Source organism: Glycine max, chromosome 2, assembly GCF_000004515.6.
Source record: "Glycine max cultivar Williams 82 chromosome 2, Glycine_max_v4.0, whole genome shotgun sequence".
Classification (NCBI taxonomy): Eukaryota; Viridiplantae; Streptophyta; class Magnoliopsida; order Fabales; family Fabaceae; genus Glycine; species Glycine max.
This window is the reverse complement of record NC_016089.4, coordinates 22005259-22030420: the sequence shown is the minus strand read 5'-3', so window position 1 is coordinate 22030420 and position 25162 is coordinate 22005259. Positions and strand designations below refer to the sequence as shown.

General features: G+C 38.1%; 1 protein-coding gene across 1 annotated transcript; it reads left to right on the top strand.

The window, feature by feature from the left end:
- Nucleotides 1-80: 80 nt before the first annotated feature.
- Nucleotides 81-24932, top strand: LOC100785390 (protein kinase and PP2C-like domain-containing protein). Its single transcript, XM_003518940.5, has 12 exons — nt 81-438; nt 740-857; nt 1034-1200; nt 1965-2032; nt 2147-2370; nt 8393-8444; nt 10183-10729; nt 15752-15821; nt 15903-16122; nt 16810-16914; nt 24019-24114; nt 24639-24932. The coding sequence occupies exons 1-12, from the start codon at nt 324-326 to the stop codon at nt 24831-24833; spliced, it is 1977 nt and encodes a 658-aa protein (XP_003518988.1). The 5' UTR covers nt 81-323; the 3' UTR covers nt 24834-24932.
- Nucleotides 24933-25162: the final 230 nt, after the last annotated feature.

Genomic DNA, 25162 nt, shown 5'->3' with positions numbered 1-25162 from the left:
TTTAAAATATATTCCATTCGATAAAATTTTACCCTTTTTTTCTTTTTTTTTGGTAAAAAAGGCGTTCCAAATCATATGTAATGGGATGGGACCAATCAAGGCGGGGTCCATTTCTTTTGTGCTCCGCAGCTGCCAGGAACGTCCGCATGAAACGGCCAAAACTCGAGTAACATAACATCCAGCGACACGAAATTTCCATCGCTAAAAATTGAACACATGATATACCGTAGTACCATACGCACTCTTCTGCTGCACTATAATTCCCGTGTTGCGTCGTGTCTATCTTCATTTTCATATTCTTCTTCTGCAACCACACAAGAACAATGGGAATAGAGATTCTGGAGCCTAACACGTGCATTAGGGGTTGCTGCACCAGCCCCTCTATTCCCCTTCATCTCCCTCCCTCTTCTTATACCCTTCTCTCTCCTATTGCCCGAGGTAAACAAACCCAAAACCCTTCTCCGATTTTCAATTTGTATTTATTTTTTTCTGCTTCCCAATTCTTAGTTTTTATTTTATTTTTTATTCTTTTTAGTTGTTAATTTTGTTAGAATGTTAGTAGGAGATTCGAACTCACGGCCTCTCCTCCCCCTTCTCCCTTCAACCCTTAAATTCCATTCCAACTTCTTAGTTTTTAATTTTATATATTGTATTTGTTGGTAGTTAATATTTGAGGTTATTTTTCTATGGAAGAGGGTTATTGATATTGAAACTTTGGTTGGTGGTGGTAATGGTATAGGGTCTGAGAGTGTTGTTTATGAAGGGACTTTGGATGGCACGAGGGTTGCTGTGAAGAAACCCATCTTGTCAACTTCAGAAGACATTAATAAGTTTCATAAAGAATTGCAATTGTTGTGGTCTCTCTCTCTATCTACTGCCTCTCTTTTAATGTAGTTCTTTACATGTTTATTTGCACATTTTCTAATGAAATTAGTGTTTTCATTAATGTTTTGATATGCTGAAGGCTAATTATGTGGAGTCTTGTGAGTTTTAAGGTTTACTGTTTTTTGTTGTTGTTGTTTTAATTATGTAGCAAGTTAGATCATCCAGGAATAGCAACACCGATTGCGGCCCATGCAAAACCGCCCAATTACATGTTTTTCTTCAAGTTATTTGAATCTCCAAATCTAGCACAAAAGTTACATGTGGAAGAGTGGATCCCAACTCTGAACGATGCACTTATGATAGCAATGCAGTTAGGTATAATTGTGATTATACTTGGCTTAGGTGTACTTTTTCTAACATATTCTGCAAATGAACTGTTAACTATTGTTTCACTGGTTTGGTCAAATCAAGTTGTATAGATTTAGAACCCCGGACAGAATTGCGGAGTATAAACATTATGGTCTGCTTAAATGAGTATATCTTTTACTATAAAGCAAGAAATTGACTTTCTTGGACTATGAACAAAAGTTCATTTACATATTGAAGGATATTGTCACAAACTATCTGTATGTATCTGCATATCTTTTGATGTTTCAACCATCTTAAACTGCTACACATGATAGTGATACCATGATAGATTAATTGATTGTTTGGGGTTTCAACAAGTTTTATGTTAATAATTGAGGGCTTATCACAACCCTTTCCCTTTAATTGGATTTGGGACTGGCTATGAGACCATGGGCAGAGTTAGATTATGATTACATTTGAAAAATAATTTACAATGTTATTTTAGAAATTTTGAATGGTTATTTTGGTATTAAAGCATTATTTCCAAGTTGTTAAGTTAAAATTAAGATGCCAAAAAGAACTCCAAATAAGCTGTTGTGAAATTTAGAAGAATTCCAAAAATCAACTAGGAATTCTTTTCCTTCAATTCTTTAACCATTTCATTTTACCTACTCCAATTATGTAGGGAAATTTTGGAAGTTATATAAAGTGATTGACAGTTTTATCCAAAAGGAAAAGAAAATAAAGTGTTTGACAAATTTTTCCCCTTTCCTTCAACTTCCTTTCTCCAGCAAAGGCTTTGCAATATCTGCATAACCTCGGGATTGTGCATAGAGATGTGAAACCGGCAAATATTCTTGTAAATGTCTCCCAAATCTTTTGGTTTAATGGTTGTTTAGAAGCATCTTTTATATTTGATATATTGTACTCCATGTATGTATCACCTTACTAATCTTGTGAATCTGTGATGCAGCTTGACAAAAACCTTTGTCCACACCTCACAGATTTTGGTTTGGCAGAATACAAGAATGATCTTAAGAGAGTTTCTACTGAGAATTGGAAGTCTTCTGGAAAGCCTACTGGTGGTTTCCACAAAAAGAATATGGTTGGAACACTCATTTACATGGCACCTGAAATATTAAGAAAAGAGTTACATACAGAAAAGTCAGATGTATACAGTTTTGGGATATCAATCAAGTAAGAATATAATATTTGTTTCTTCAATTCATGTTTGTTTTTGGTTTTGTAAGAAAAGTCGACCTTTAATGAATGTATTGTAATCATATATTTGATGCTGTTAATTATATACCTTATACCATATGAGGAACAAGTTGCAACAATGTTACCTTGATGCAGTGTGCTATTTTTGGTTTCTGAGTTGATTAGATTGGTTTCAAGTTTTATGTTTGAAAATACATTTTAGAGTTGCAACTTGGAATCTACCAACATATCTTTTCTTTGTCTTTCGTTTGTAAAGCAATGGACAGTCAAGCAAATCTGCAGATGGACTATTATCCATTTCTTTTGTTTCTTCCTTTCTCAAATAGAGATATTCTTGTAAACAGTAACATACACTATACATATCTTCTTTAGGAAATTGTTTTTTGCTTGTCAACCTTAATTTTGTAGAAGGTAGGCAGCTTGATTTACTAACTATTTGTTTCATCTAACACTTACCATATACACTGGTCATTATTTTATCACATAAGCTGGTGGTTCAGTGCTGTTATAATATGAGCATGATGAGATCCAGAAGAATGAAAAGTAAACCCCATGTACAATTGGAGGAAGAAAAAGGACAAGAAAAGTGAGACAAATTGGAATAATTAAAGAATTAGTTAGGCTGCTGATAGAACTGGACCAGAACAGGGAAATTCCTTTTATTTGAATTAGAATGCTACAACTCAAGGATTACACACTTTGATGGATTTGAGGTCTCATCACCCTCCTATTCTCTTCTCAATTTCTGTTCAATCCACAACTAACCCCTTCTACAGCTATTTATAGCCTCTTATCTAACAACAATTGGTTATAACTAACTAACTAACAGGTATCAGCTGTCCTACAATTGACAGGTCTCTAACTAACTCTTCCAAGGGTATTTTCTAACATACACCTTTCCCCATCTATTTCCCCCTCTATCAACCCCCCCCCCCCCCCCCCCTTCAAGATGGACCTTGTCCTCAAGGTCAAATTGAGGAAAAACAGTTTGTACTTCGTCAACAAGTTTCCAGCTATCTTCATGGTGGGGTAAATCTTGCCATTTGATATGAACCTCCTTTCAGCCATCTTCTGAAATTCTGCTCTGCATGACCTTCTCTGGTTGGACCTACTGTTCCCAATTTTCATTCAGGGCTGTTGGTAATGATTGAGGGGAACAAGTGGGTTTAATTGCTTTCTTGAGCAGGGATACATGAAGCACTGGATGTGTCTTGCTTCCCTCTGGAAGTTCCAGTTTATAAGCGACCTCCCCAATTCTTTGTATCACCTTGTAGGGTCCATAAAATCGTGGACTCAGCTTCTCATTTGGACTCAACTTACCTCTTCCAATTTGGAAGGAATGTCAGCTCCTTTAACTAACAGTGGAGGTTTCTGTCCATACAAAGCTTTAAAAGGAGAAATCTTGGCAGAGATATTGAAATTTGAATTGAACTAGAATTCAGCCCAAGCCAAGTGGTTAGGCCACTCTTTTGGTTTGGTTCCAATTAAACACCTCAAATGCGCTTCTAAGCATCGATTAGCTACTTCCGTCTGCCCATCTGTTTGAGGATGATAGGCAGTACTCATCCTCAATTGAGTGCCTGCTTTCTTGAACAACTCCTTCCAAAAGAGGCTCATAAAAAGTCTGTCTCTGTTAGAGACTATCAAGGCTGGAAACCCATGCAGTCTCACCACTTTAATGAATAACTCGAACTACTTCCTTAGCTGTATAAGGATGACTTAATGCAAAATAATGAGCATACTTAGTCAGCATATCCACTACCACTAAGATAGTGTCTTTACCTTAAGCCTTTGGTAAACCTCCAACGAAATCCATTGAGATATCAGTCCATACCTTAGTTGGAATAGGTAGGGGCTGCAGCAACCCTGCAGGAGCTAGTGTATTAGCCTTATTTCTCTGACAGATTTCACATGCAGCAACATAGTCCCTTATAGTTTTCTTGATTCCTTGCCAAAACACCACATTAGCCACCCTCTTGAAGGTTCTAAAAAACCCCGAATGTCCTCCCAAAAGGGAATCATGCAATTCTTTCAAAAGTAGAGGGATTCTAGTGGAATTTCTTGACAAAACTAGTCTATCCTTGAAGTATAGTTTACCTCTATGAATGGTATATCCAGGCTTCTCTTCTTTTTTAGTTAGAACCCCTTGATAAATTCCATATAATTGAGGATCAGCTTGTATTTCTTTCTCCCAATCAACCCATTCCTCTCTTGCACCAACGAAATTGCTGAAAATGAAAACTGTTTGGATAGTGCATCAACCACTATATTCTCCTTGCTTGGTCTATACTGAATGTCAAAATCATAACCAATCAATTTAGTAGCCCACTTGAACTGTTCTTCGCTCATAAGCTTCTGCTCATTTTGGAACTTCAAGCTCCTTTGATCAGTCCTAATTAAAAATTTGTTTCCTAGCAGATAATGCCTCCATTTCTTCACTGCTAACACCACTACCATCAGTTCCCTCTCATATATTGACTTGACTTGAGCCCTGTCTGACAGAGCCTTGCTCCAAAAAGCTAAAGGTTTCTCTTCCTACAATAAAACTGCCCCTAGCCCAGTTCCTAATGCATCAGTTTCCATGATAAAATTTTTAGAGAAATCTGGTAGTGCCAGAATAAGAAGCCTCCTCATTGCTGCCTTAAGCTCTTCAAAGGCATGAGTAGCTTCTACGAGGTATTTATAAACCAAGTTAGAGATAGTTACAATCCAGGTATTTATAAACCTCTATACAGCAGAACTAACTATAACTAACTCTAACAAAAAGCTAACTAACTCTAACAGCTAGCTACCTAACTCTAGAGAAGCCCTTGTACTCCCTGAATTACTAACTACCACGAAATGGGTGCTGTTAGCAAAAGCTAGCAGCCCTTACAGTAGATATTCAGTACAGAATACAAAATACAGAATGGGTGCTGTTAGCAAAGACTAACAACCCTTATAGACAAAATACAAAACTGTTTTCACTGTTATACATTGACATATAATGATACCCCCCTCAAACTCAAGGGGGAGAGTTTTTACTGGAAATACTCTTCACATTGAGTTTGTCTCTCAGAGCCTCAAATCTTGATGCAGACAGGGGTTTAGTTAGAATATCAGCCCACTGATCCAGAGCTGGAATATGAACAATTGAGAGCTGCTTGACCAAAATCTTCTCTCTCACAAAAAACACATCAATCTCCATGTGTTTTGTTCGACTGTGAAAAATTGGATTGTGAGCAATAGAAACAACACTCTGATTATCACAAAATATTATTGGAGTAGTGAAAGAAACTTGTAACTTTGTCAGCAGAGTATAAATCCAAGTCAATTCAGTGGAAGTTTGAGCAATGCTACGATATTCAGCTTCAGTACTAGACCTGGCAGTAACCTTTTGTTTGCGAGACCACAGAGACTAAGTTTGGACCATGAAAAATGGCAGTCCTTGAGGTGGAGCGCCTGTCATCTACATCAGACGCCCAATCAGCATCACAAAATGCTCGAATGGCCAAGGGATACACAGAATCTCCAACTACCATCTTTTTTCTTAACTAAAATAACTGGACTAGCATATGGACTAGTACTAGTTCTAATAATTCCAACAGTTAACATGTCTCTTACCATCTTTTCAATTTCATCCTTCTGATAATGTGGGTATTTGTAGGGCCTTAAGTTGGGGATCTTGGTTCCCTCTTGGATAGTGATGGCATGATCTCTTTCTCGATGAGGTGGTAGCCCTTGAGGTTCCTGAAAAACTTGTTCAAACTGTGTCAGCAGCTATACCACCAGGTTAGGAACTGCTTCCCTTCCCTTTTCTCCTTCACCCGTTTTACTTCCACCATAAACCCTTGGTCAGATTCCAGTATGGTCCCCTTGATCATTTTCATGCTAATGGCAGCTTTTATCAACTTTGGTTCAGCTCTCAATAAGACTTTTCTATTCTGCACTGGCACTATTAATGTCAACTTCTCAAAATTGGCCTCAATGGCCCCCAATCCAGCCAGCCATTCCATTCCTAACACTAAATCCACACCACCCAATTTAAACAAATAACAATTCTTTGTGAATTGTAAATCTTGCAAATCAATAGGCAAGGATCTACACATTCCTTGACACCTAACCTTGTGTCCATCTCCCACTTCTACAGAATATAAGCCTGTAGGGGTTACCTCCAACCTTAGCCCCTTAACTAACTTTAGTGGTATGAAGTTATGAGTGATTCTACAATCAATTAGCACAATCACCTTTTTATTCTTAATTTTTCCCCACAACTTAAGAGATTTCCGGGTGGTAAAAACCCCAATACTATGCCGGGATAATTGGTGAAACTCCCCCATCTCTTCTTTATCCTCCCCTTGTGGGCTCCTAGAATCTCCTTCTTCCTCCTCTTCCATAATCATCAATCTAAACTGTCTATTTTTGCACACATGTAGGATTATACTTTTCCTCGCATGTGAAACACTCTCCCTTCCTCATCTTTTCATTTACCTCCACAGTAGACAAATTGTGGAACGTCCTTCTACCTTTTCAGCCTCTTGTCCCTGTTTTTACAACATTCTGAAGGTCAGTCACCTTATTGTTTGCTGGCTGCCAATCTCTTACCCCCTTCTGCCTTGAATGAACAGTTTCTGCAAATTACTCCCCCTCCCATTACCCACGCGTAACTTCCCTAAAATTTTGTTCTTATCCTCCACTTTTCGAGCCTTAACCATGGCTTCCATCAAGTTCTTTGACTCATGAAGCCTTACTTTTGTGCTAATCTCTTCCTTTAACCCCTTGAGAAACACTTCCACCAGAAATGGCTCCTCCAACCCCTTCACCATTCCAACGCACTTCTCAAATTGATCGATGAATCCCGACACTGTCTCTTCTTGTTGCAGTGCCAACAGCACTTTAAAAGATTTCCCAAGCTTGAAGCCTGAAACCTTTGAGTGACAACAATGTTGAACCCATCCCAAGAATGATTTGGATTCCAAGATTCCCACCATTGGAACCAACCCAAAGCTTCCCCTCCATCGCGATCATCACCGCTTCCAGCTTGTCCTCTTCCCTAACTGCTCGTAACCAAAAATATTGCTCAATCTTGGTCAACCAGTCCATTGGATCCTCACCGTTGAATATGGGCAATTCTAAATTCCTCCACCGGTTGCCGTTGTGCCCTGCCGTACCTTCATCCCCTCCGATCGTTAATTGTGCCCGGCCAACCTTTGGATCATCCCTTCGATCGAGCTCAGCTGCAATTCCACCGCTTCGCGATTCTCCTCCATCGCTTTCTCCATAGCTTCCATGCGTGTCTCCATTCTTGCGTTTGCCTTTGTCACCATTAATGATTCTACGCTCCAAGATCGGAGCTCTGATTCTAGTTGATAGAACTGGACCAGAACAGGGAAATTTGTTTTATTTGAATTAGAATGCTACAACTCAAGGACTGCACACTCTGATGGATTCGAGGTCTTATCACCCTCCTATTCTCTTCTCAATTTCTGTTCAACCTGTAACTAACCCCTTCCACAGCTATTTATAGCCTCTTATCTAACCACAATTGGTTATAACAAACTAACTAACAGTTGGTTATAACCAAGTAACAGTTAGTTATAACTAACTAACAATTATCTTAGCTGTCCTACAACTGACAGCTCTCTAACTAACTCTTCCAAGGGTATTTTCTAACATACACCTTTCCCCATCTATTTCCCCCTCTATCAGCTGCTAATGTTGTTAAGTTGGTTAGATGGTTGAAGTTGTCAGCAGCAGGGACCTAGGTAAATAGTAGATGGGTAGAAGAGGTTTTCATTCAAAGTTTCAGATTTTAGAACTGAGCAGTGGCTATTTACTGAAGGGGATGCCATTGGCAGGAAAATTCTCTCCTTTGGAATCTGTCATTCAATCAACCATTCTCTCTCTTTCTTCTCATTTGCCTTTTTTCTCATGGGTTTTAACAAAGCATGTATAAATAAAATTCTTCAATTTAATTTTTGCTTTGTGAATTTGAAAACTTCTATTGGACCTGCTGCAGTGAACTCCTAACTGGTGTTGTGCCATACACTGATCTTCGTACAGAAGCGCAGGTCAGTCTAACTATCTTATGTGTAGTTTGAATTTATTGCCTGTATATGGAGTATTACTGGTTCTATAAATGAGATGAAGTATGGACATTAGTTTCCAAACATGTTTTTTTTTTTTATGAAGACAGAAAAACTTTTCCTATACAGTTTTGAATCAATGGAACTCTGGCTTATCAATGAGGAGTATATATATATTATAATTAGCAAAAATCAAATAGGATTTTGTTTTTTTAAATTTTTTGCCAAGCTAGTCAAAATCAAGATCCTACCGACAGGTCTGGAAAGGTTAGAGAAACATGAAAATGGTGTAATTGTAACACAAATCCTACCTAAAATGCAAAATTATATTTGAACTCATATATATGCATAAAAAATAAGAGAAATAAGGAAAAATAACCTTAGTATACTAACAGCCACAAACTAAGTAACAACAATTCCAAATTTTGAACCACCACGAACAACATCAACAGAGCTGCTTCCAACTCTTGCAAAACCTGAACCTCATTACCCTCTGTTAGGAACCCAAGTTAGAAAAAAGAAGAAAGCAAAAGAAAGATGGAATTTCTTGATTGTAAAAGAACAGAAAATAGGAGAGATAACTCTCCTCCAAGGGTTTCCCCTTCACAAAGGATTTCTTCTTTCACAAAGAGCTAATGCTCAATTACAAATGAAATGATCCAAAATCTGAATCTCCCCTATCCTTCTTCCCCTATTTATATCTAATAAACCCCTCTAACTAACTAACTAACTTATTAATAGTCTAACTTTGTTAAGTAACTGTCCCATCTCCTTATATCATAACACCCTCCCTAGCTTCTTTTACCACTTAAAGACATTATGAACCGAAGAACACATTAGAGAAGCAGTGGAACCCAACAGAAATTAGAAACTTGAACCCTAGGTCCTGAGCCGCAACCAAACCAAAACAAATAGTTGAACCCATAAGCAAATAAACCAAGTGTTGAACCCAGTAGCAGAATAAAACCAAGATGAGGTGCGGAGAAGTGTGGAGTGCCGAACCCAGAAGCAGAAGAACCAATCGGTTTGGAACTTTTGTTTGCAGAGGAGCAGAAAGAAGATCAAGAGTGCCGAAATGAATGAGTTTAGGGCTTTAGTTTGACAGGTCAACCAAAAATGAGTCAAGTTTGTTTGATTTTTTAAAAGATATATTGGTTTGAGTAGGATAGAAAAATCGTCTGATCCCACAATTGGGATTGCTCCATCATTTGATCCTATGACAGCAAAATGAGTTGAGAGTGTGATCGAGCAGCTTTGTGGTTCCCAAGCGGTGAAGACCATACATGAGTTTAATGCTCATGGAAATGAGTTTTCTTTCCCACTTGCTTTGGGGAATTGAAAGCCTCTTTGTTATACTAGCTCTTGATCCATGAGGCTAGACTCTCTATTTGAGTGAGTTCCACTTCTCTTAAAGTGCAATACCCTTACTACTAGTTTCCTATTCTCGAATCTAAGGGTTAGCTTTCTCTCTCTCTTAAAGAGGGCCTTAGTTGCGCTTTCCTCAGATAGTTATTGCCCTTACGGGGTACCCTAGCTTATTTAGCTTTTGGAGAAGCTTATTTCATTTTTTTCTTATTTTCTTCTCCTAGAAGCTCTGGAGAAATTTATCCAAGCATGCCCTTAGTAATTATTTTGTTGGAGGTTTGCTTGTTTTACTTGGCTATATTTACTTTTCTTTTTTAAATGTATGATGATAATATTAATCAATGTTTACGGATGACAGGCTCACACAGTGCTTGAGATGAACTATACTGAGCAGCAATTAACAGCAGCTGTCGTTTCTGATGGATTACGGCCTGTCCTTGCTGCCGAGGACTTGGGTATACCGTCAAGATTATTATCAATGATTAAAAAATGCTGGGATGCAGATCCTAATAACAGACCTGCTTTTGATGACATTGTTGAGGAACTTGATTTAGTTATGGAGCATGGTAAGTTAAAGAAGGCAGAAGATATTCATATCAGACCTTATAACTTGCATGTTGTTCAACCTGCGGGCAAGACTGATCACTTTAAGGCTTATCAAGAGAGTTTTAGCTGGTTCACTCGTGGCGAACTTTTGGCCAGGAGTGCCTCTAGTGCAAATGATTCTGGTTTGATAACTAGGTGCGAGTCTTCTGACAAGCCTTCAGCATACCACCCAACAATGTCTTGGGGATCTTATGCTACCTGTGGGAGAAGGGAGACTATGGAGGATACACATTTCATTCTTCCCCATATTTGTGATGAAAAGGATGCCTATGCTTTTGGTATCTTTGATGGCCATAGGGGTATGTATAATATATTAGTTATATATCAAATATCTACATTTTTTATGATCCTAATTTAAGAAAAAATAGATTGTAATTACTGCTATAGCTTGAAAACATTTTACTATTTATCTCGTTTATGATGAGGAATTCTTTATGCTATGCTTGGGCACCATTGTAGAAGAAAAATGCAGTGCTTAATATGTTGAAAAGTTGTAGGAAATCAAGAAGAATTTAAATAGTATTCTAATCAGTACATGAATCTCTTTGCGATTCTAGTTACATGCACCTTGATCAAACTTCCGAGCATAATAAGTTGGTTTATCTAATAAAATAAGCAACTTAAGGATTGAAATTGAAGTTCCTGCTTTTCTTGTATTACATTGTTGATAGCCCTTTTTTTTTTCCCTCTCCATTTGTTTCCAAATCCAGTATAGTTTTATGTGAGCTTATCCCACTTAGTGGGAGGTGGAAAAGGCTTCGTTGTTGTTATATTAGTAGTTTTTATGAGTTTAGTATACTAATATTTTTTTTTTTGATCAGCAAAACTAAATATATTATATATATATATCAATGATCAAAAGTACCAGAGGTACTAGTACATAAGGATATACATCCTGATATCTAGACACCGAGACTAAGGTATTCTTGATATTAGGAGAACATGTCTTTTGTTCTAATTGTAACACCCATTACATGATAAAACTCTGACTAATATTGCTTGCCCATTGATTGAGATGAGTTGAGAAATGCTTCTCAAAATGTCTAAGCCAAGTCCAAGTCCAGAAAACAGCTTCATCGAACAATCTGTTAGCATCAAATTCTGCGTTTGAAAACAGAACTCTGTTTCTAGTTTTCCAAATAGCCCAAGTTACCGCCATCTCTTATTCCTTAAACCTGCTGCCTGGATAGAGATATGCTGTAGAAAATTCTGTTTAGGTCCAAGAGGAAAGGCAGTATGTAAGTTCAGCCAAGACATCGATTCCCACCAAATTGGTTGGATAAAGATGCAATGGAAGAACAAATGAGATGCCTCCTCTAAAGCTTCTTTGCAGAAAGGACATTGCAGATCCTGCAATTGCACCTGTCTCCTATGCAGATTCATCCTTGTTGGTAGTCTATCTTCTATTAGCCTCCAAGCAAAAACTGAAATTTTGCTAGGAATTTTAATCTTCCATAATTCCTTACACCAGTCCTGTTGCTGACCCCCTTTAGAAGCTTCCAAAATCAGATTGTAGGCACTACGAGTGGAATATACCCTTGTTTGATCACCTAACCATTCCCATTCATCCGATCCTTGCCGCTGAATGTGTATACCTTCGATGTCCTTTAAAAAATTGACTGCTGACTCAATTTCATTTTCGAACAGCGGTCTTCTCCACAGAAACTACCACTCCCAACCTGACTGCATGTGCTGGCCCATGTGTCTGATGGTTTGGTTTTGCTGTGTAGATATTTGGTACAATCTAGGATACCTCTCAGCTAGAGGTTGCTGCTGCTGATGCCATTTATCTTCCCCAAAGCCTGACCTTATCACCTCTTACAATTTTCCACCTCATGTTGCTGTAAACTATATCTCCATGTTGTGCTGAATTGACAGCTTGTTTTAAATCTTTCCACCATAGAGATTGATGCCCTGCCCTTAGTGTCAATTGGTTTTAAGTTGATATTTCTATCATGGTATCAGAGCCTATAACCCATCTTAGTTCTTGTCTATTCTAGTAGGCTCGCCTGTATTGGCAGGCATCTGTGGAGGGGGGTGGTGTTAGGAAGTCCCACATTGCCTGTTAGACAACTTCACTTAGTGCCAATTGGTTTTAAGTTGAAATCTAACATGGTATCAGAGCCTATAGCCCATCTTAGTTTTTGTCTATTCTAGTAGGCTCGCCTGTATTGGCAGGCATCTGTCGAGGGGGGTGTTAGGAAGTCCCACATCGCCTGCCACAGTTCTTGGGGTGCAACTTATATATCTGTTGAACAACTTCACTTAGTGCCAATTGATTTTAAGTTGAAATCTAAAAATCTCATGAAGGTAGCAAAACTAAATTCTTATTGTTAAATGATAAAAGGATTGAGAATTTGAGAGAGGAAAAGAGAGAAGATTGAGATTGAGATAGTGATATTGTTCAACCCAAATGTAAGCAGATTACAAGGATGAACATATAGTTTGATAACTGCCAACTAATCTAACTGTAAACTAACCCGAGTTAGTTGACGGCTGTCACAAAGCTGTTAGGCTCTAACTAACTAAACTGACAACTGATAACTGACTAACTACTAAATATAGTGGTTAGAACATCAGATAATTAACAAATAGTAAAAAAGAGAATAAACTACTAAATATAGTGGTTAGAACATCAGATAACTAACAGATAGTAAAAAAGAGAATACTGCGAGTAATGAATACTCCCTTATAAATGATATGACAAAACTGAATTCTGAATCTGTTACAGATATTGAACATGTGTGTCGGTAAAACATTTTTTAGGAAAAATAATTTCTTTTTTTATAGAAAATAAAAATAAAAATTCTCATAGCAAAAATAAAAATTTCTTTTTTTTTATGAGAAGGCATACGACTCAGTCTCTTGGAGTTTCTTATCATACATGATGAGAAGGATGGGATTTTGTTCCACATGGATCAGATGGATCGAAGGGTGTCTATCATCAGCGTCTATCTCGGTTTTGGTGAATGGGAGTCCTTCATCTGAGTTTACTCCCACAAGGGGTCTCAGGCAAGGAGATCCACTCGCGCCCCTCCTATTTAATATTGTGGTGGAAGGTATAAATGGTCTTATGCGAGTAGCTATTGAGAAGAGACTTTATACAGGGTTTCCAGCTGGTGAGGAAAAGGTGGACATTAGCATCCTTCAATATGCAGATGACACCATATTTTTTGGTGAAGTGTCCATGGAGAACGTCCGGGTACTCAAAGCCATCTTGAGGACTTTTGAATTGGTGTCAGGACTCAAAATAAACTTTGCGAAAAGTAGATTTGGGGCAATTGGAGTGTCGGAGGAGTGGCAGCAAACAGCAGCCAATTACTTGAATTGTAGCCTACTGTCTATCCCTTTTGTTTACTTGGGGATGCCCATTGGGGCAAATCCAAGGAATTGTCACTTGTGGGACCCAATCATCAATAAATGTGAGAGAAAACTTGCGAAGTGGAAACAGCGACACGTCTCGTTTGGGGGGAGAGTTACGCTTATAAAGTCAGTCCTAACCTCTATTCCAATCTTTTTCTTTTCTTTTTTCAGGGTACCCAAAATCGTGGTGGATAAACTGGTTTGTATACAGCGTAGGTTACTTTGGGGCGGGGGAAGTGACCTCAACAAGATTGCTTGGGTCAATTGGGAGATTGTTTGCCTTCCAAAAGAGAGGGGTGGTCTGGGAATCAAGGACATCACCAGCTTCAACTTGGCACTTCTAGGCAAATGGAAGTGGGAGTTATTTCATCGTCAGGATGAGCTATGGGCAAAGGTTCTGGTTTCAAGGTACGGGGACTGGAGGGGACTTGCTGAAGCACCATATGATAAAAATGCGTCCTTATGGTGGAGAGATTTGAAGTTAGCTTTACATCAGCCATCAATACAAAATGTGTTTCGGGATGGCATAGCATGGAAAGTGGGGAGAGGTGATAAAATATTGTTCTGGGAGGATAACTGGCTTCAGGGGGATGCAGCTTTGGTAGCACGATATCCTAGACTATATCTCAACTCCTGTCAGCAGAACCACAGAATTATGGATATGGGAGCGCAGAAGGATATGGGCTGGGAATGGAATTTCAAATGGAGGAGGCATTTGTTTGATAGCGAACTAGACATGGCTGCTAGATTCCTATGTGACGTGGATGACTGTCATATACAGAGGAACAGAATGGATGAGTGGATTTGGAAAGCTGATCCGAGTGGTTCATATTCGACTAAAAGTGCATATGCTGAGATGTGGGGGGAGGCTGCAGCAGATAATCAAGTGCAGGATTTTGAAGAATTATGGAAATTAAAAATCCCACCCAAGGTTGCTGTTTTCGCATGGAGACTCTTTAGAGATAGATTGCCGACTAAGTCAAATTTGACAAGGAGAAATGTGGCACTCGATGACACATCTTGTCCATTTTGCAGGAGGACTGAGGAGGACGCAGCTCATTTGTTTCTCCATTGCCACAAAATCCTACCTTTGTGGTGGGAATCTATGGCGTGGGTGAACATTCTGGGGGTTAGTCCGCAGTACCCAAGGCAACATTTCTCCCAACATGCTGCAGTTATGGTTAAAGGAATCCGACAAAATAGATGGAAGTGTTGGTGGATGGCTCTCACTTGGGCTGTGTGGCAGCAGAGAAATAAGATACTTTTCTCACAGCAAACTTTTGATGGTAACAAAATACTGGAGGACGCTGTTCTACTCCTATGGACATGGCTGAGGACTTTTGAGGAGAACTTTATGATTTCTTTTAATCACTGGTCGTCAAACTTACCAGCAGCTTTTATTCAGTAGTGGGGTAGCTTAGACAGATAGAGTTATTAGTAGCAACTACAATATGTATTCTTACCCAGTCTCTGGTTCCTATAGAGACTGCATATAGTCTGATTGGGGAACCAGGAGACTGATGGTTTTTGCTTCTTTGTAAATTAGTACCTCTGGTACTTTTATTAATATATTTATCGTTGCTGATAAAAAAAAAAGTTGAACCAAGCACACACTGAGTGTACACAAGGTACTTATAAAGAGAGAGAGGGTTATCTTATCACAAGTCTGTTACTGTTACAATAGCATAACTCTGCATTAGTTATAACTAACTGAACATCACTTATCAAAATGAATCTATCTAATAATTGTTTGCCACGTGTATTAACATCTGCCAGCTGGGCAATGAGAACTGCTACTCTTAGCTACACTAATAAACTTTCTAACTTTGGTAATGGATCCTGATGCATAATTTTTGGTAATGTACTTTGATAAATATGATTGCACACGAAGATAATTTTGATTAATGACAATTCATGGTAATATTATAGTTTAATAAGCATTATTGTTACTAATGCAGGTGCAGCAGCTGCTGCCTTTTCTTCTAGAGCTGTACCAGCAGTTTTGCAGACTTCAGATTTCATGGGCAGGTATATTTCATACTAGAACCTTTCCCATCCCCATTTGCCCTATCATTTTGAAAGTTTAATTCTTTTAACATGTTAAAGCAGTCCTGCTAATGCACTAGCGGAAGCATTCATTAAGACAGATGCTGCCTTCAGAAAAGAGCTTGATTCCTATCGCAAATCCAACAGATGTATCCAGAAGGATTGGCATCCTGGGTGTACAGCAATTGCTATTCTTATAGTCAGAAACAAGCTATTTGTTGCTAACATTGGTGATTGCAGGGTAATCTTATGTCGTGCTGGTAATCCAATTGCTCTAAGTAAGGTGAGCAAAAAATTACTGTTGTTAGCTAGTGCTTAGAGGAAGAGCTTATAGTGAGCTTATTTACACTTAGAAAAATTAGGCTAAAATACGTCTATGATCCCTAATAAATACCCAGATTTTGTGTTTGCTCCTTAGTAAATTTTTCTTTGTTTTTGCTCCATGATAAAACAAAAAAATTATTTTTGGTCCTTGACACTTTTTTCAGTCCCTGATAAATTAACGAATTTTGTGTTTGCTCCCTAATAGTTTTTTTTATTTGTTATTAGTTCCTTTGAAAAAAGACTAATAACAAATGAAAAAATTTATCATGGAGTAAGCACGAAATTCACTAATTTATCATGAACTAAAAAAAGTGCCAAGGGAAAAAAACAAAAATTGTTGTTTTATTAGGAACTCAATGCAAAGAAAAAATTTATTAGTGAACAAACATAAAATTCGGGTATTTATTAGGGATCAAAAACATATTTAGCATAAAAATTAAATTATGACTCTTATAATCTCTTTTTTACTCATTTCAATAAGTTTCTCGGTAAAGCTTATCAAAACAAGCTCTTTTTTGCTTATTCCAATAAGTTTCATGGTCAAATTTATATCTTAAGCTCTCATGTGCATATTTCTGTAAAAGCTTCTTTAATTATATTCCTTTATGTATTTCCATTTAGACTAATCAAAGCTTGACATTATTAGGATCATGTTGCAAGCTGTCTTCAAGAGAGAGAGCGTGTTATTCGGCAGGGGGGCCAAGTACATTGGCAAGTTGATACTTGGAGGGTTGGTCTTCCTGCACTTCAGGTTTGTTCAAATTGATTGCAATGGTGCATATCATATATTTGGAAATGATTGGTTTTATTTGTTTCTTCCATGTGCATTTTATGAAATTGGAATTTGAGCTCATTTTTTCTTCTAAATCATCATCATTTTTGTTGTTAGTTAATTCAAATGACAGTTAATACTGTTATTAGTCAGTTAGTTAGGTAAATCAGTTGCTGTCATTGTGTGTGCAATATAAAAGGACACATGTACAAGTGTAAATCAGAGTGTGTGTGTCTACCTGAGTTTTCAATAACAAACTACATTTCCTTTTCTCATCTATCTTTCTTTCTCTGAGTGTGTTAGTGGTTTCTTCCCTGTGTGCATGCAACACCTGTGAGGCTTTCTGCTGCATGAAAACTCTATCCAGTGTGAGTTTATTGGATCGTGTGCATTCCTCTTGTGTGGAATTCTGCAGAATCCGAGCAGTGAACCATGGCTGGTTCAAGTGGGGTTTTTCCAGGAAACCTACCAATGTTTAATGGAAACAACTTTGATGATTGGTGTGTAAAGATGAACGCAATCTTCGACTTCCAAGATGTGGAAGAAGTTGTCGAGATTGGGTTTCAGGAATTGGGAAGAAATGCATCAGATGAACAAAAGGCATCTCACAAAGAACTCTCAAGTGGCTTGATTCTAAAGCTCAGCTTTTGATTCATCTGTGTGTTGATGCTGGAATCTTTGGGAAAATCTCCAAAGCAACAACTGCAAATCAAGCCTGGGATATTCTGAACAAAGCATATGGAGGGGCTGACAATACAAAGAAGGTGAAGCTTCAAACTCTTTGAAGGCAATATGAATTATTGTGTATGACGGATCAAGAATCCATTGCTGATTACTTCAACCGAATTCCAAGTGCTTGTCAATGCAATGAAGGCCTGCAAAGAAGGTTAACCAATCAATAAGTTGTTGACAAGATGTTGAGAACCTTGACACCTCGGTTTGATCATGTTGCAGTGGCAATTGAGGAATCAAAGGATCTTGATTCAATGAAGGTGGAGGAGCTGCAAAACTCTCTTGAAGCACACAAACAGAGAATCAATGAGGGGAAAAATGGTGAGAAGGCTCAAGAACAAGCTCTGCAGGCTCATAACAACTTCAAGAATAGAGGAGCAAGTGGATGGAACAGGAAAGGAAAAGCCAAGTGGAAAGGGGGAATGAGCAATGAATCAACCAATGGTCAATATTAGAGTAATATACAGAGAGTTGCAGTATTCAACTGCACTCTCAGCTAAAGTGAGTTAGTTAAAAGTTAGTTAGGAGTTAGTTAGTTGTTATAACTGACTTTTCTGGACTATAAATACCAGACTGTACTACACTGTTCAGTGGCTTAATATCATTTTCATTTCTCTCAAATATCTCTCTTATCTTCTTTATGATTCTGTTACAACTCTAATATGGTATCAAGAGCTTGGTGAGATCTTCCATGGCGTCAACAGAACGCGTTCCACTTCTTTTCCTAACTCCATTTCTCACAAACTTGATGATTAAACCTTTCTTCTCTAGTGTCAACAAGTTGAGCCAGTTATTAAATCCCATCGCCTTCAGTGACTTGTCATTAATCCGCAAATTCTGTTACAATTCTCTCTGAATTAGATTGTGAAGCTGGGATTGAAAATCCTGAGTATGAAATGTGGGAGCAACATGATTAAGTTCTTCTTATGTGGCTGCAATCGACGCTTTCTACATCAATTCTTTCTCGAGTTCTTGGATCAGCTCATTCGTATGAAGTCTGGGAGTGGATTCACGATTATTTTCATAAGCAAACGCGAGCTACCGTATGTCAGCTTCGAACTCAGCTCCGATCAATGACACTTTGGCCGCAACTCGATGCGTTAGTACTTGTTGCAGATCAAGGCGATTTTCAATTCTCTGGCTTCGGTTGGAAGCCCGATCATGCTTTAGGAGCATATTGATTCCATGCTTTAGTTAGCCGTGGCGGTGGTTTTGGTGGACGTTTTAATCGTAATGGTGGCCGAGGCTGTGGCAGTGGCTGCTTTGCAAATTTTCAGTGTCAGGTGTGTTTTAAATATGGCCACACTACTTCGGTGTGTCGTTTTCGGTTTGATGGAAATTATCAACTGAACTCATCCCTTGTGCTTCATGATCCTACATCTCAGAACTATAGACCTCACTCTTAGAATAGCCCTAATTCTTGGCAGCAGAGCAGTGATAATCGCCCATCCAATGTCTGGATCAACAACAATTACAAATCTGCTAGTCCTAACACTCAATCAAATCCTAGTGCTATGTTGACTAATGTTCCTTCTCAGTCAACTCCAACCTCTAATGCTACCAATTGGATCCCTGATTCAGGTGCCTCATTTCATGTGACCGGAGAATCCCAAAATATTCAAAATATTGAATCCTTTGAAGGACCTGACCAGATCTTCGTTGGAAATGGTCAAGGTTTGCCTATCGCTGCTTCTGGTTCTTCCTCCTTTATTTCTCCTTACAATACCAAAATCTCTTCGTCTCTTGAGCATCTCTTACATGTTCCTAACATTACTAAAAATCTTGTTAGTGTTAGTCAATATGCTGGAGATGATGGTGTTTTCTTTGAGTTTCATTGTAATTATTGTGCTGTGAAATCTTAGGTTACAAATGAAGGCTTACTTCAAGGTAATGTTGGTCCTGATGACCTTTACAGCTTCTCCAACATCCAGTTTCTGCTGCTTCTTGTTTTGCTTGTATTTCTAGTTCTGAAAAAACCCTATGTTAATCCATGTAATAAGGTCGACAAGCCCATTGTAAACCAATGTAATAGGATCATCTCTCTTTGGCATGATAGACTTGGACATCCCAATCATCATGTATTGCAATTAGTTTTTCAACATTGGCAAATACCTACTTCTAATAAAGTCTGATTGATTTCTGTTCAGCTTGAGCAGTAGGAAAGTCTCACAAACTTCCTTCCTCTTCTTCTGAATCTGTGTATACTTCTCTTGATTTGGTTTATAGTGATCTATGGGACCCTCTCATGTCTCTTCAACTAATGGATTTCTCTATTATATAACTTTAGTTGATGCTTGTTCTCATTTCACTTGAATTTATCTTCTCAAAAGTAAATCTGAAACCCTCAATGTTTTTCAATAGTTTAAGACTATAGCAGAATTACAGTTTAATTCGAAAATTAAAAGTCTTCAAACTGATTGGGGAGGCGAGTTTAGGCCATTTTCATCCTTTTTAGCTAGCTGTGGCATTCAACATAGACTAATTTGTCCTCACACCCATCATCAAAATGGGGTCATTGAAAGAAAACACAGGCATACTGTAGAACTTGGTCTTACATTATTGCATCATGCTTCCTTACCACTTAAATTTTTTGCCTTTTGCACAGCTGTCTATCTTATAAACAGACTACCCACAGCATCACTAAATTTTTCAGTACCCTATCATATGCTGTTACAAAAGTTTCCAGATTATACTTTTCTCAAAACCTTTGGATGTGCTTGTTTCCCTTTACTAATCACAAGCTAGACTTTAGATCTACTTAATGCCTTTTCTTGGGTTACTCTACTTCTCACAAAGGATATAAATGCTTGTCTTCTACAGGCAGATTTTTTACTCTAAGGATATCATTTTCAATGAGTCCAAGTTTCCCTATGCTGACTTGTTTGAGACTGCTACTTCTCCCTGTCAGTCCACTTCCTCCTCCATTCCTTTTCAATTTCATTCCATTCCTATCATTCAGTCTCCAAATCCCTCACAGCCTCCTTCTAATTCTCCTGATGTTGGCCAATCTGCTTCTGTTTCTGCACAGTCCTCTTCTAATCATCAGCCAGTTCAGTCTGACAGTGACATACCTATTCCAGCTTCTAGTTTACCATCCAGTCCTGTTCAGTCCCCTAATACCGAACCCACAGATCCATCTCTTCCAGTTACTGTTACTTCTATTCCAGCTATCAATCCAGAAGCAAACATCCTCCTCTATTAACTCTACGTCTCCTCACAGACCACCAAACACTCATTTTGGGTAAAACCTGTTACCATCAGACTCATTTTAAGTTTGGGTATCACTAATCAGTGGTCTCTTGCTCATTTAGATGCCAATAATGCATTCCTTAATGGTTTCCTTCATGAGATTGTCTATATGTCTCAACCACCAGGTTTTCAGAACTCCAACTCTAACTTGGTATGTAAACTGAATAGAGCTCTCTATGGACTTAAACAGGCTCCTAGACAGTGGTTTGAAAGACTGCAGTCTACATTACTTCTATTTGGGTTTGTTGCAAGCAAATGTGATCCTTCACTCTTCATCTACAAGACTAACTCTCACACAGTTTACTTGTTTATGTGGATGATATTATCATTATTGGCAGTTCTATCCCTCTGATTCAGCATCTCACTTCTCAGCTAAATTCCAAGTTTTCCCTCAAATAGCTTGGTTCACTGGATTATTTTCTTGGAATTGAAGTCAAAACTCTTCCTTACAAGTGACTATTACTCACTCAAAAATATATCTGAGATTTGTTGCAGAAAACTAGTATGACAGAAACTCAACCTATCTCATCCCCTATGGCTTCAAGTTGCAAACTCACAAAAATTGGCTTTGATCTGTTTTCTGACCCTACTCTGTACAGATCTGTGGTAGGTGCTCTTGAATACTTAACTATCACTAGACCTGCGATAAGCTATTCAGTTAACAAGGTTTGTCAATTTATGGCCAATCCCTTAGAATCCCACTGGGTTGCAATCAAGAGAACTTTAAGGTATTTAAAAGGCACTGTTTTACATGGGCTTCATCTCAAACCAGCACCTGGATCAGACCTATCCTATGAGAGCTCTTTGTGATGCAGATTGGGCATCTGATGTTGATGACAGAAGGTCAACTTCTGGTGCAGCTGTCTACTTTGGTGCTAATCTCATATCTTGGTGGTGCTGTAAGCAGCAAGTTGTTGCTAGATCTAGTACAGAGGCAGAATATCGTAGCCTAGCCCAAATTGCTGCAGAAATTTTGTGGATTCAGACCTTGTTGACTGAACTCAAAGTTCCCTTCAGCACTCCTATTGTTTTCTGTGACAATCAAAGTGCAGTAGCCATTGCCCACAATCTAGTCCTTCATGCTTGAACAAAGCATATGGAACTTGATGTTTTCTTTGTTCGTCAGAAAGTTTTGACCAAACAGCTCATAGTTCAGCATGTTCCTGCACTTGATCAATGGGCAGATGCCCTTACCAGCCGCTTTCTCCAACTAGATTTGCTTTTCTAAGGGCCAAACCCAATGTGATTGAGGCTTCTTCGAAGTCACAACCACCTTGAGTATGAGAGGGGGGGTGGGGGTATTAGAGTAATATACAGAGAGTTAGTATTCAACTGCACTCTCAGCTAAGTGAGTTAGTTAGGAGTTAGTTATTTGTTATAACTGACTTTTCTGGTCTATAAATACCAGACTGTACTACACTATTCAATGCCATTGCTAAGAGGAAGAACATAACCATTATGAATATGGTGAGGAGCATGCTAAAGAGCAAAAAGGTTCCTAATTATTTGTGGGGTGAAGCAACTTTCACTGCTGTTTACATACTAAACAAAAGTGCAACTAAAAGGTTAAGTGGTAAGACACCAGAAGAGACATGGACAGGTATCAAGCCAGATGTGACTCACTTTAGAGTTTTCGATTCTATATGCTTCAGACATGTGCCTGATGAATTGAGAAGAAAGTTGGATGACAAGGGAGAGCAGATGATTCTTGTAGGATATCACTCTACTGGTGGTTACAAGTTGTATGATCCAATAAATAAGCAAACTGTGATCAGTAGAGATGTTGTGATTGATGAATCTACAGGCTGGGATTGGAACACAGAAGCTGAGAATGGATCAACCAGAATGCTAATAGATCTCAACAGTAATGATGAGCATGAAACCAATACAAGTGCTGCTAGTGGTCTAAGACATCTAACAGGACCAGGCAAATTCCATCAACTTTACATGATTTTGATGTGGTGCTAGATTCTGCAGTTGATTCTGAAGGGGAATTGGTGCATTATGCACTGTTTTTTTAAATCTGATTTAATAAGCTTTAAGGAAGCAATGCATCACCCCAAATGGATCAATGCAATGGAAGAAGAGTTGAATTCTATTGAGAAGAATTCAACATGGGAACTTGTTAATCTGCCTCTTGACAAGAAACCCATAGCACTGAAGTGGGTTTATAAAGTGAAGGTGAAATCCAAATGAGGCCAGACTTGTGGCAAAAGGGTTCTTATGAAAACCTGGAGTTGACTATGGTGAGGTCTATGCACCTGTGGCAAGAATAGAAACAGTGAGATTGGTGGTAGCAATTGCAAATATAAAAGGTTGGTCTATGCATAAACTAGATGTGAAGTCTGCTTTCTTAAATGGACAGCTAGATGAGGAGGTTTATGTGGACCAGCCACTCTTTGAGAAATTGGGACAAGAAGAAAAGGTATACAGATTGAGAAAGGCAATATATGGTCTTAAGCAAGCTCCAAGGGCTTGGAACAAAAAAATTGACAGCTTTCTTAGCCAAATAGGCTTCATTAAGTGCACATCTGAGCATGGAGTGTACCTAAAGGTCTTGAAAGTGTCACTGGTACATTTGACTAGTGTAAAATAAGAGAAACAGAGGGAAGTTGAGTGAAAATTGTGTACACGGCAGGATGCTCGTTTATATAGACAGATAGTAATAGTTACACATAATTAGGAGATTAAGTTTTCCCTAAATCAGATCCTACCAAATCAATTTTTAATGACTGACATTTGTTCCTGATTCTCAACAACTAGTTTCCTGATGGTAGTTGGAACAGTGTCAGGAGTGCCTTCTGAAAATAAATTGTATAATTAATTGCTTTTAGGTTTTGCTTCTAATGCTTGAGTCACGCATTCTGGTATTACTTATAGAGGGGAGCTATCTCTAGTCATTACTGGTCTGATACATAACGATCCCCAATTGGTTCAATAATGTCTGTCCTTTTTTCTTTCTTGTTCCCTTTGTTTTAGCTTTTGGCACACAAATAATCTTGTGTTCACAAAATAATATGATCAGGCACTAACAATGATATTAATGGAAATTTGAGGTTTTACTATATATTGATGCAAGTAAAACCAACTCGTTTTACACAGGTTACTCGTTCTATTGGTGATGATGATTTGAAGCCTGCTGTAACTGCAGAACCTGAGATAACTGAGAGTACCTTGTGCCCAGAGGATGAATTTCTGGTAAGGAACTTTATGCTATTTGCATGAAATTCATTATGTACATTGGGTCTTTAGATAAGTTCAGTTAGAAGTATCTTGACAAAGCAAGTTCGCAGATAATTGACAGATGATAATTGCATTTGTAATCTTATCGATTATATGTATTGAAAGGCTTCGAGAGTTTGAAGTATCTTGAAAAATAAGATGCACTTACTGCAAAGGTTGAAGGGCATTGTTAAGTAACATTCTTTTAGTTAAACCTAACTGACTAGTTGTACCTGAATAATTCTAATTTATTGAAGTACCCTTAAGACAAAAGCTAAGGTTGAAGGGCTTTGTTAAGTAACATTCTTTTAGTTAAACCTAACTCACTAGGTGTACCTGAATAATTCTATTTTATTGAAGTGCCCTTAAGACCAAGGCTTGAAAGCTTTTTATACGTTTATGTTATATGTATCACCCTCATATTACCCGGGGGATTATGATATACTTATTTGAAACATTTTCTGCACCTCATTAAACTAATAATGGAGTTGCTGATTTAGGTCATGGCTAGCGATGGCCTGTGGGATGCCATAAGCAGTATGGAGGTCATAAATATAATAAAAGATACTGTTAAAGAGCCTGGAATGTGCTCCAAGAGGTTAGCTACTGAAGCAGTGGAACGAGGCAGCAAAGATAATATCACAGTTATCGTTGTTTTCTTACGTCCTGTGTCTACAGCAGAGAGAATTTATTAGCATACCTTCTTGCATGCTCTTTGAGACTTGCCACAAATAGCACATACTTATATTCCTTTATTGGATAATAAAAGATAAATTATGTTTTTAGTCTCTAAACTTTTCGTTATTTATGGTTTTGTTTCTTAAATTCTTCAATGATCAATCAACGTCTTCAAACTTTTTCCGTCCAATATTTTAGTAGTTTTTGTTCATTTTGGCCATTCATTGATGATGTGACATTATTTTTATTAATATTTTCTTTTATTACTTTTTCTGACGGTTTAAAACAACCAAAAATTATGTTTTTAAAATTAAATACTTTGTGGTGACTTTTAATTGTCACAAAT